The sequence below is a fragment of the Brachypodium distachyon genome, chromosome 3 (assembly GCF_000005505.3).
Source record: "Brachypodium distachyon strain Bd21 chromosome 3, Brachypodium_distachyon_v3.0, whole genome shotgun sequence".
In the NCBI taxonomy this organism is placed as follows: Eukaryota; Viridiplantae; Streptophyta; class Magnoliopsida; order Poales; family Poaceae; genus Brachypodium; species Brachypodium distachyon.
Genome location: NC_016133.3, coordinates 36791152 through 36803404, shown reverse-complemented (window position 1 = coordinate 36803404; position 12253 = coordinate 36791152). Strand labels below are relative to the sequence as shown.

At 39.9% G+C, this 12253-nt stretch overlaps 1 protein-coding gene and 1 long non-coding RNA gene across 2 annotated transcripts; one reads left to right on the top strand and one right to left on the bottom strand.

Moving 5' to 3' along the window:
- The first annotated feature begins 7057 nt into the window (after positions 1-7057).
- LOC104584198 lies at positions 7058-9037 on the top strand. Its single transcript, XR_002965739.1, has 2 exons — positions 7058-7197; positions 7772-9037. It is a non-coding gene; the product is annotated as an uncharacterized LOC104584198 (long non-coding RNA).
- LOC100829813 (iron-sulfur assembly protein IscA-like 2, mitochondrial) lies at positions 8822-12008 on the bottom strand. The gene is made up of 4 exons (XM_003572094.4): positions 11725-12008; positions 9829-9959; positions 9339-9447; positions 8822-9149 (listed from the first exon to the last, which is right to left on the bottom strand). Exons 1-4 carry the CDS (start codon positions 11884-11886, stop codon positions 9087-9089), a joined length of 465 nt encoding a protein of 154 aa, XP_003572142.4. The 5' UTR covers positions 11887-12008; the 3' UTR covers positions 8822-9086.
- Between the last annotated feature and the right edge of the window lie 245 nt (positions 12009-12253).

Below are 12253 nucleotides of genomic sequence, written 5' to 3'. Positions count from 1 at the left end.
CTGTCGCTGTCGACGTCGACGTGGCGCGGGGGGGCTCCATCGGTCGGGAGGAAGAAAGCAGAGGAGGACGACACCCCTGTGAGAGATGGCGTAATCCGGGATTTACGCTTTCGCTGCTGGGAAGCACAACGCGGGCGCGCGCAGGAGAAGATGGGCCGCGGGGGCGCGTTGCTGGGCTGCGGGCGCTGCTGGGCCGAGTTGGCTGGGCCGACTCGGCCCGAAAGGTAAGAGGTATTTTTTTTCCTTTTTCCTTTTTCTCTTTTGCAAATAGTTTTCTAATTCAAATTTCAAATACATTTTGAAAAGCTGAGAAGTAGTAGACTCCAAATATGGCACTAATATTTGGAAGTATTCAAATGGGGTTAAAGGTTTAAAACAAAACATTTGAATGTCATTTGTAAAATATAGGAAAAAGATTTTAAAACCCCAAAAGAGAGAGAGGGAATATTCATATTTGAATCTTCTAGCAAATTCTAACAACAAGATTTCAAACAACAAGTTGAAGTGGTAATTTTAAATTCATGGGAAGCAAAAGTAGATATGACATGGCATGGATGCAAATGTAAATGTCATGCAACATTAATTAAATTACAAACAGTTCTAACAAGGGCTTAAAAGTAAAGTGTTGCTCTCGGGCTGTTACAGGTGGTCCGTAAGTACTAACAACAAACTTAGTCTTGATTTCAAAAATTATTATCAAGTGTCAAGTTATCCATTATATATGCCCATCATGCAGGTTGATTGAATTTGAAAAGGATAGCTATGCAAGAATAGGGGTCATGCCCCGTCAGGACGACACAAACTCAATAATATGGTTTTACGTACAGCCATTCTGCACGATACAAATTGTCAACTGCTTTGAGAAAGATGATGAGGTACAGATCTAAATAATTGTAACATAATTTATGTTGGCACACTGACATAAACTCTGCTCTGCTGTAGTCTTGAATGGCTACAGTCCGCCAGTGTTTCACCCTAACACTCTGTTTGGAATAGATGTAAATTTTGTGTGTGGGTCGGTATTTAGTTCATGGTCGAGAAGCAGGGCCTAAATAAACACCCAATTTTGATCAACAAGCACATATTACTAAATCTCTCGATGGTCGAGAAGTACATCTTGCTCAAATCCCTCAGTGATGATGTGGGGCAGCCACTATCAACTTAACCGTAAGACCAAAAGGGGACAGCTACATCAGAGTGGTACCTTCAAGATCGTAGGGAAAACCCCAGTTAGGTTTCACAGCCAGCAACAGGACAACCTTAGCAAAATGCCCAAGTTGGATCTAGTACTATTATCTTCTATTCTAGTATGACTCACTCACATGTCTAAAAGATTGCCTACAGATAAACAATTTCCGAATAGAAGTTTTCTAGGGTAAGTAACGATGCGGGTCCACCGACTCACTAACATGTCCAAAAGATTGCCTACAGATAAAGAATTTATGAATAGAAGTTTTTTAGGGTAAGTAAGGATGTGGGTCCACCTCAAACCGCATCCTCAACAGAGCCGCCCCATGTCGCTGGTGCTACTGGAGCCCACACTAGCAGGAGGCAACGAAATAGCCTCCTTATCTCTTTAGTGTGAAGATAAGTTAGGAAAGAATCGTATTCAGCTATAAAGGTTGTCATCTGGCTTGTGGGTCAAGTTAAGTCATCCCATATAATGGGACTGGACTCACAAGTATTAATTTTATGAAGCAACGAGTAAATTGTAAAAGGGAGAATTACCTCCAAACCATATCTCCGCTGTCTGCAAACCATGACACTCTTTAACTCTTATCCACCAATCACCCACAGTCGTCCCCTTCAGAATTTGTCCAAATCTACAAGCAACAACCTATGTGTATCTAACTGCTCAGAGGTTCATGCTCTAGTCTATACTATAATTTCACCTCGTCTGATGGTTTATTAGGTTGTTGTGAGGGGATTTCATGTGCCAGCTTCTATCATTCTGGGCCCAAGACTCGACAATATGACAAAAGAGTCAACCAATGGAGGACTAAATGATGAATATTTTTCTCGCTTGTATGAGTGGAGATTGAACTTGAAAACAAGGACAATTGCAGGCAAATACTTGACTAGTACAGAGATTGCCCTGGAATTCCCAGTGATCAATGGTAAGTATGTTGGTTTGAGCCACAGGTATGCGTATTCACAAGCAGCGGATTCTGCAGTAAGTTTGGCTGGTGGTCCTAGAATAGGTATTGCTAAACATAAATAATTGGCCACATTCTTTAACATAAGCGCCTTCCCTTTGAACTAGAGAAATGGGCTATAAATATTAGTTAGTTTCCATACCTCTGCCACTGGTTCTACCTTTGCTTGTACAGATACTTGTAGCAGAGCTCATACTAGTTTGGATTGTCATGTGGGCTGAGTACCTCAAACTTTTTCTCACAAAATGAGAAAAAAAAAGGATGAGTCAAACATATGATTTCTTAAGTAACATAAACGATAAATGGTCCTATTGATTGACTAGCCCAGGTATCACATTACCCATGACAAGCCACGACTTCAATATGTGGTGACAAGTATCAGTGGAGCATGCCGATAAAAAATTAGTATCAGTGGAGCATGAAATTCTAAAACTATATTTCCATGATGTTTCTTCGACACACCCTCCATTCCTAAACAAGGCCTCTTTTACGAGGATAACAAGAAAACACCATTAAAAATATATTAATAGATGGAATAAATATACTAATGTTGTTTCTTCAACACAATGCAAGTAAAAGGGACAGACACAATCAGTGAAGAAGCTACTCTAGCTTACTCACCCTTACACCCTTTTGGCTAGTTTTTTTCATGTGCCACCACAAATATGTATCAAGTATCCCCACAAATATGTACGAAGATGTGTGGCCTGGCCACATAGAAATGACAGTAGTAGAATTGCAACAAAAATACTTGGAAAATATTATGCTAATAGAGTTTTTACTGTGGTATTACAGTATAAATTATTACATTTTGTATCTTGGAAGTCTGTGAGGATTAAGTCAGCGAAGTCTTTATGTACATATAGTTGAGGTGCATCTCTCTAGTAAAAAAACAATTGTTGTCCTGGAATGCATGGAAAATGTACTCCCTCCGTCCCATATTAAGTGACTCAAATTTGTCTAAATATGAATGTATCTATATACTAAAATACGTCTAGATACATGTAATATTTCAGCACTTAATATAGGACGGAGGGAGTATTTAACTTTAACCAAACAGTTTGGAACAGAAAAAAGTTATATGAGCTGATTTTTCTCAAAAAATATATTGTAATACTACAGTTATTGAAGCGACCGCCCCCGTACCGGGTTCGATCTCTGTGCTTACAGTGCTAGTTCCTGGATCGACTCGCTAGCACATACAGTTTCAAGATGTAATATCAAGATACAAAGGTCAAAAGTATATTACATCGCATTGATCCAGAATTAAATAGTACCTTACATATTGCATAATCTCATGGGTTAGCTCAAGAGAAAATAAAATCTTGCAGCGGAAGGCAGAAGATACAGGAGTCCCATAACAACTCCACAGTCGAAACATGTTGGAATGTAAACTCGCAACCTAACATTTCGTACCTCACTCTTCACCTGGTTCGCCTGCAACATTTAAACGTTGCAGCCACTAGGGGGTTAATACATTGAATGTATTGGCAAGTTCACCAAAGGGTTATAGCAGACCTAACAAGTATATGCATTATTTGGCAAGGTAGGGGTTTGGCTATTTGCATAAAAGCATCAATGTTTCGTCCTATTATTTTTAAACAAATAGTTTTATCACTATTGGACACGGGGTAGAAACACCCATGCTCCTATTACCCTAGAGCACATTGAATAGATACATCAAGTGCTCCTACCCTTTTCAAACCATTCATTTTATTTAAGAAATTGGAATGAGTGAGACCTTCCTTACAGCCCCCAAATCTAGTCGCTCATAATTGTCCGTAACTGGGGACACAGCTAAGTACTTGGTTTGACACTCTCGAGAGGTTGTACACATTCCCCACAAGAAACCGACAGGTTAATCTCTTGCTGTCCTCAGGGTAGAGTAGCAACGGCGTCGATTACAAGAATTTTCAGACCATAGTCAGCCAGACCACCTGAGGGACCTACGTTCCCACCTACACGGCTACATCTGCACAATCCCTCGGATCCAGGATCATATGTCTTACTCCATCCAGCCAGAGCCCATATTAGCATGTGGTTGTACTGGAAGTTACTAAATAGGAAACTAGTCCAGTCTCTGGTTACCCCGGGTGGCATCCCACATTTGCGACGCAGGCGCTCTCATAGAAATGACGAGACGACTCAGAGAAATGGACCCATAGAAATGAACCTGACGTCGCATACATCTCAAATACTCAAAGCAGCCCACCCAGGACGGTTCATTGAATTACTTGTTTTGCCATACACTAGGAAAACCATACTTTAATTCAATAACATCACATTGTAATAATACCACCCTCGTATAATATCATAGCATAGCATTTTACTACTACGATGGCAATTGGTGGTAAGGACATGGCAAGGGTATCCTATACTACTAGGAGAGATCATAGCTAGCATAGATACAATAATAATCCTAACAATGCAACTAATAAAAACTAGTGCATAATAAAATAGTAGGATGATGGTCAAAGTGAACTTGCCTTGATAGCAGTTGATATTCAAACACTCCTCGCAATCACACAATTCGTTCTCCGAGAAAACTAATCGAATACAAAAAATGCATACATAAACACACAATACAATCAAAAGAAGATATATGCCATGATGCAATGCAAAACATGTGACATTATTGGGTTGATTTTATTCGGGTGATCAACTGGTCCAAAGCATTAGCAATTAAAACAAATCCATTAGGGTTTTAAACAAAAAAGCAAAACAATTGATTAAAAACCCTAAATTATAGTTTCATTGGCATCAGCCAAATAATTTAATTCAAAAAATTTATTTCTCTATCCCAATGGATAGAGGATAATAAAACAAATTTTTGGGCACCGGTTTCAATTAAAAAGGATTTCCAAATAATTAGCTATGAATTAAACGGCATAAAAGGCCTTTCTGTAAATTGACTGTGATTCATATATTCAAATTTAAAATTAAACAGTGCCAAAAGATTCTACAGGTCAAGAGCTTTCCAGAAAGGTAAAATATGTCAAATTTGGCCAAAGGGTTTAAAAGTTATAAGCATTTGAAGTTCTAGGGACTTTTCTGCAAAAGTGCCATTTAAAAGAATTCTGGGATTAAAATTATATTTTTGTTTTTATTAAGCGGTGCCACGTGTCAGCTCCTCATTGGCGCGTACCGGTTCGTTTTAAAGGATTAAATCGTTTTAATCTCGGCAGTTGATCAAGATCTAACGGCTCAGGGGCTTCGGGCATACCTCCGATGAGCTAGGGTTCCGGCGAGGTTCGTCGGCGGCGGCGGGGAGCGGCGGCGATGCGTTCCGGTGAAGCTGGCAGCTCGGGGAAGGGCGGAGCCGAAGCGGCGAGGCGCGGCACGGCGAAGACGATGACGGGGTCGGCGTTCCTCGAGGGCGACGGAATCCTCACCTAGGACGACTTGACCGTGGCGGCGGGCAGCGGAGCTTCGGGTCCGGGTCACCAGGGCGCTGCGGTGGTCCAAACGCGAGAAGAACCGCATCAGCAGATGCGTGAGAACGAGGGGAGAAAGAAAAGGTAGAAGATGGCGGAGCTTGACCTCAGGGTTGCCGGCGGCGTCCGGTGAGCTCCGGCGAGAAATTGGGCAGCGTGGCCACGTGGATTCGAGCGAGCGAGACGGGGAAAAGAACGGGGAGACCACAGGCTTTATAGGGACGCGGGCAGTAGGTTTCGGGAGGCAAGGAATCAGCGGCGCGGGCGTCACGGCGGCGATGGCGCGGGCGGATTCGGCGGCGGGGATGGTGGCGCTTTCCTTCCGGGGAAGACGCAGCTGACAGGTGGGCCCCACCTGTCAGTGGCTTGCGGCGGGTGCGCGCGGCGCTGGGCCGGTTCAGCCCATTTGGCCAGGCCGGGCCGGTTTTCTTTTTTTTTCTCCTATTTTTCCTTTTTCTGATTTCTTTGATATCTTTTGATTTTGAACTCCAAATTGATCCAAATAAATTTCAGAAAATTTGTAAAATCATGTTATATCATGATTCAACTTTTGGGACTAATTTCCCTTCCAAATAAAATATATAAAAATACATTTGCCCTATAAATGCCTTTATGGCTATATAACTATTTAAATAAAATAGTTTTTAAACTCCAAAAAATATCCAAAAAATTATGGGATAGCTTATTTATGCAATAAACCCCTTTTATAAATAAACTCTATTGGTTTAAAATCCAAATCTCAAATAGGTGAAAAACTAGGGTCTTAGAATGAAATAAAACCTTTTTTTAAGCCTTTTTGGAATTCAAATTTGATTCAAATATGCAAATATGGCATGATGCTCATGGATACAATGCATATGGAAAGGTTTGGATTTTTGGGATGTTATAGTTATGTTCGTAGACTAAAAACCAGACAGGACCAAACGGAATATCTGATCCAGTTAGCTGAAAAGACCAACTGTGAAGAAAACCCGAAAATAATTTGGAGCGTTGCCGAGGCGAAGGACCGAACTCCTGATTTCACAGGCTAGGTTCAATTCATGCCATATCAATCAACAGGATGCATATTGAACTTGACTGCATGAGTATACGATCAAACTTGATATATGTAACATATTTTGTTTTCTTACATATAAAACTGCAGGTTCATGTACAAATTTTTCTACCAGATAAGGAAATACACCATATGATTGTCTATACATATACAGAAAATGTCAACTACCGGTACCAGTAAATGTCCATCACAAGAATTTTATGCAAGATAGTTTAATACTATTCTCAATCTTGCAGTACGACCAAAATTCAGAGGCTTTGCAAAATTTTGCCTTGATGAAAGAAAGGATGTAACAACCAAGGTAATTATCATCTTCAAACAAGTTTTTCGCTTTGGTCCGTCATTTGAAATTATTATTTTCAAGTGATGTTAACTTCCAGTCCAAAATTCTTAAAGTACACAAGCAGAAGATCTAATAAACGTCGAGTATCATCATCTCGACAGAAATCAGTTCTGCTCAGGAGCAACTTTTGTGCCAAAGGGCGATGGTACAAGTGAAGATGATGGCTGGCTAATTTCCTTTGTGCACGATGAGGAGACAAATAAATCAAGAGTAAGTTTGCAATAGATCATTTTTCTTGCACTATATCTCCTGGGATGGCAATGTGACCAATAGAAATTGTTGTTGTCTGCATACCAGTGCCTTAAAAAGCTTTCTAATGATCGACATCCGATCATCTAGCTACCAGCATAGAGACTAGAACTGTTTACATAGATGTATAGCGTAGTTCCTCTCAGTTGTTGCCAAGCTATCACCAAGCGTCAAAGACTTTTTGCACCGGAGGAAACTTATTAATCATAAGTTCAAATGATTGAACCCTGACAGGTATTAATACTCCCTTCATTTCACAAAGGTTGGCGTATTTTGTTTCGTTAGGACAAAACTTTGACCGATGAAAACTCCATTGATATGTGTTTTTTCATATATGAAATTTATATCGATGGATTCGTTTTTAAAAGTTCTTTCTAATGATCATGGTTTCGTATCATATAACTTACATATTGATAGAGTATTTCTTGGTCAAAGGTTTGTCTTAACGAAACAAAATACGCCAACCTTTATGAAAAAGAGGGAGTATTAAACATATTAATCACAACTTCTATGGATTCTTCTTCTCATGTTGTAGGTGCATATCATCAACACTCGAAGATTTGAGCATGGACCTATTGCCAAGATAACATTGCCACAAAGAGTACCCTATGGTTTTCATGGAACATATGTCTCAAAAAGTGCATGACAAAGGAAAGGATTTTCCTAAAGCTTCGAATTTACCACTACATGTAATGACAAATACTTGTTAAGACTGAACCGTGTCCATAATTATAAAGAAACAGTATGGAGATAGGGATGTATGCTACAATGAATCATTTTATTATTCACTGAGCGAGTGATGGACTGATGGTTGATTTAGATCTGTATTCAGAAGTACTTATGAATTACCATTGTGATTTTGTATCACATAACCAATATTTATGGAGTAATTGTTGGCCAAAGCTTTGTCTTAACCAATCAAAATGTGCCCTGCGTATCCACACAGGGGGGTAACTATTTACTAAAAGATGTCCCAACAAAGAGAGGTAACAGGATGAAAATGTTTTTGAACATTGCTACAGTAGATTTTCAGAAGATCAACAACAATCCAAAGGGTGTTGCCATATTCGCCTTTCTCCATGACACAAAGCTGATTAAGTTAAAGGTTACGTGAGAAGAGTGTGGCATGGTTAAGCGTGTCTCAAATAAATTATACGATGTTATTATAAGATGCCAACTGAAGGTGGGACTTTGCTCCCTTAAAAAAAAATGCAATCTACTCTTTTTATATCCACATCAACATGAGTGCTGCTAGTACACATTATGTAATACAGTAATGCTTATGTGCAGTATAGTAAGAACTAAGAACATGGAGGTGTAGTTGTAGAAGATGAATTTATAGCACAATTAAGTACTTAACTTCATACTGGAGCAAAAATGCAAAATTAACAATTCAACAAATAATATATGGTAAAGACTCGCCAGAACTTCTACAAAATGTTAACCCTCAATTACCCATAGTTTCCACGACATATATTGAACTGAAAGGAAATTATTGGAGAAACAGTGGCACTGGTAGCAATGTTGCAAAAAAAAAAACCGATGAAGCTGAGGAAAATGTTATTACATGCAGAGAGTGAGTATATAACTCTCAAATATATTCAGGCATATCAATATTATTACAAGAAGAAGCAACAAAGGCCAGATGATCAATGTACAAAACTTGTCATCACAAGGTAGGAGCAAATAAATCAAGATCTGGTGACAATATTTCTTAGAGTGACAAAATTCATACAGGAATATCTCTGTTACTGCCAACAATACCAGTTGTACACGTGTATCAATGAACTATATTTCACCACAGAATGCTATGACAGGTTACCTATCTCTTCAAGCTAATAGAGTTGAAACTATTTGACCATGAAAGAACTCTTGCAGCTGCATCCTCCAACTGCACTTGGATTTGTTGAAACCTGCATGTAATAAAGGCACCATGTAAGTTGTAAGTTTTAATAAATACAAGAACAAGACATTCATAATTTAAGTTTATAACAATCATGGCAAATATGTATTATGTAGCAGCAACTTCATGGAAGTGGCGACCAAGTTACTTGGTAAAAACATTCTAATTCAAGAAAAAAAGGGCTAAAATTTAAACTTACCACGAAGGCTGAACGTATAAGTTCCTCCTCATAATCAACAGTGGCACCTTTCACGAAGTCATATGAGATGTCATCCACAACCAACTTAACACCATCTTTTTCAAACACCCTACAAGTATAACAACAATTACTGAGGGAAAAAGTAAGAAAAATATGGAAGTACTAGCAAAGTAACCCGTGCGTTTCTACGGACTAAAACGAATGGTGTACTATTGATTAACAATTATCTTGGATCATATTAACCGCATTCATTTTCATTTCAACAATTTGTGTCAAATCAACAAGGGATGAAATAAAAAATCAAGTGACTCAGCTCAAAGGGTACGGACCGCCACCACCAATTGAGTCTTTTATAGGAGTAAAGATGGATAGGAGTAAAGATGATGTCACATACTACACAATCACCGGTAAGATGCAGGCATGAGATGCACACTTAACTAAATATGTGTAAATATCTATAAAAATAAAACTGTCGGGATAACTGACTTACCGGTCGTCTGAGTTTTCCTTGTTATCCAGGGAGAAAGAATATTGGAATCCTGAACATCCACCAGCTTCGACGCTTACTCGCAGCATCTTACCTTCAGAAGATGGTTCTTTAGCATGCAACTCTTTTAGTCTCTGCGAAATATTAAACGGACCAACAACATACAAGAATGAGGAAAGATAATTTCAAGGCAGCTTGACAGTTCACAGGAAGTTATAAACAATGATGATTAATGACCCTAATATATCAAATTAAAATATGATAGAATTGTGGAAAGTACGTAGTATGGACACAATAGTTCAAAGCGAATCAGGATAAAAACAAGAAAAAAATGATTGTCTTTCCAACCGAAGTGCTAACTCTCTTCTGATATTTCTTAAAATCCCTTTGGCAATGAGCATATTTAAAAAACCTGACACTATCTTTTTTATGGTCAGATTAACAATGCAAAACTGCCAGGATATGATACGATTCTACTCTGACTTGGTAAAACTAACAAGAGAAAAGTAAATTCATTTGGAGATGATTGAAAGACAGAAGAATATTTCCTATACTAAAAAGTGCTTGTTTCAAGCAAAATGCTGAATGAACCAGAAAATACAGATGATATGAGGTTTTAACATAGTAAGGAGTAAAAGTACTTGTATTAATAAAAAGGAATGAATTAATGTTAATCATAAGAAATGCAGAAGATCAGGTGTGACTTAATAAGCCACAAGGAAACATTTCACACCAAAAGGAGAAATATATTGGTTTGGACTCTAGCATCGAGCTGTGTGCTAAATCAGGCCCAGCCCTAGGGCAGGATAGCCAGGGCGACCGCCCTGGGCCCCAAGAACCCCGGCCCTCGGTCCAGTATGTACATTCTAGTGTGTGTGTCTGTTATAGCCAATTACAATAATCAACTGGACGAATGTGAAAAAAATTTAACTGATGGCCCTTTAGTATCACAAAGGCCCATCATAGGTCCGTGCAGGCTGAGCCTATGCCCATTAGTCTCGCCTCGTTTCCTCACATCGCCTGGTTCCTCTCTCTCAGGCTGTCAGGCACACACAAGCGGCCTGAGCGATGACGCACATGTTTTTCCTAAGAACTAAAACAAGGGACCCAGTCTTTCTACTTTATGTCTTTGTTCAAAAATAGATTTGAAGAATGTTTAAAGTTCAAACAGTCTTGGTAGCTACTTTGCGTATTGATATTTGTGAAGCACATATTTAACCAGATGAACTGATTTTGCATCTAAAAATGTTTATAATTTTTCTTTATTGGATTATTGTAGTTATTGCTTGCTTATATGTTTTGTGAGCGATAAATGATGTTTCTCTTTTGTTATGCTTCGTGACTTGATCTTCTCTACAAGTGATTCTGCCTGTAAAAGTATATCGCAGTTTCTTTTTCTACATGCAAGAAGAACGAAATTTTTTGCTGTAGCTTTATTTGACAAGTCATTCACGAGTAGTTTTTCGTTTTATGCTGTACTACTTTATTCACACAAGCTAGTTCAGAGGTCTAATTCGTATGCGCGCTATACCAAACGTTGACGTTACAATTGAAACCGATAGCTACATGCTGGTGTGTCATAGAGGATCATGTGGTTGTCTAGCTCAGGGCCCCTGATATATCAGCACCGGCATGGCTAAATTGAAAATAAATATGCCAATATGGAAACCATCCGCCTTGGGAATTAAACATGGGCATCCAGGGAACACCATATTGCCGGCTCCATAAGAACTAGACAGATCAAAGCTAAAATGGATCTTCGATGACTGGAACAAAACCTAGAAAGCCTCCGGATTTCCCAAAATGCAGCAGAAACCTCCTTTCGGAGCCATCCCGCACAGAATAATGGAGCAACTACTACGAAAATGACTGACGGGGTATGGAAAGAGGGAAACCTACCCGAACGCAGCCCTCCGTCATGAGCACGGCCTCCGGCTCCGCGGGCGACGCCGAAGCCGACGCTCGCTCGGCTGTGGATGAGGCGAGGAGGCGGTGGTTCGCACGGAGGCGGCCGTTCAGCAGAGCCGCTAGGTGGCGGAGCGGGGGGCGATACGCCGCCATCGCTGCTGACTGAGATGCGGCGAGCGGCGGGGCGGGGCGGCGAGCGGCGAGCGGAGGCGGAAGGGGAATTGGGTAGCGTTTGGTTTTTGTTGATCCGGCTTTTGTTTGGTTGGCTGGCTGGCTGGCTGAACGAGGCCGCAAGCCCGCAACCGAATCTTCGTGACTTCGTGACAGGCGGTCGTTTTTTCGCAAAGGGCAGGATAGCCCGTTGCTGCTGTGCAGAATTTGCATAAATTTGTGGTAGTCTAGTGTTAAAAAAAATGCTCACTTTGTAGGTGTATGCACTGTGACTCTCTGTTTTTCTTATTCCTTTACTTTATCTGTCCTTTGAATCAGAGAGACTAAAAAGTTATAGTTGTGACTATAA

Coding starts and splice junctions, on each gene's coding strand:
- LOC100829813 (XM_003572094.4), bottom strand. CDS start 11,886: ATGGCGGCGTATCGCCCCCCGCTCCGCCACCTAGCGGCTCTGCTGAAC. Junction 9,960..11,724: donor TGACGGAGGGCTGCGTTCGG/GTAGGTTTCCCT, acceptor AATATTTCGCAG/AGACTAAAAGAGTTGCATGC. Junction 9,150..9,338: donor TTATACGTTCAGCCTTCGTG/GTAAGTTTAAAT, acceptor TATTACATGCAG/GTTTCAACAAATCCAAGTGC.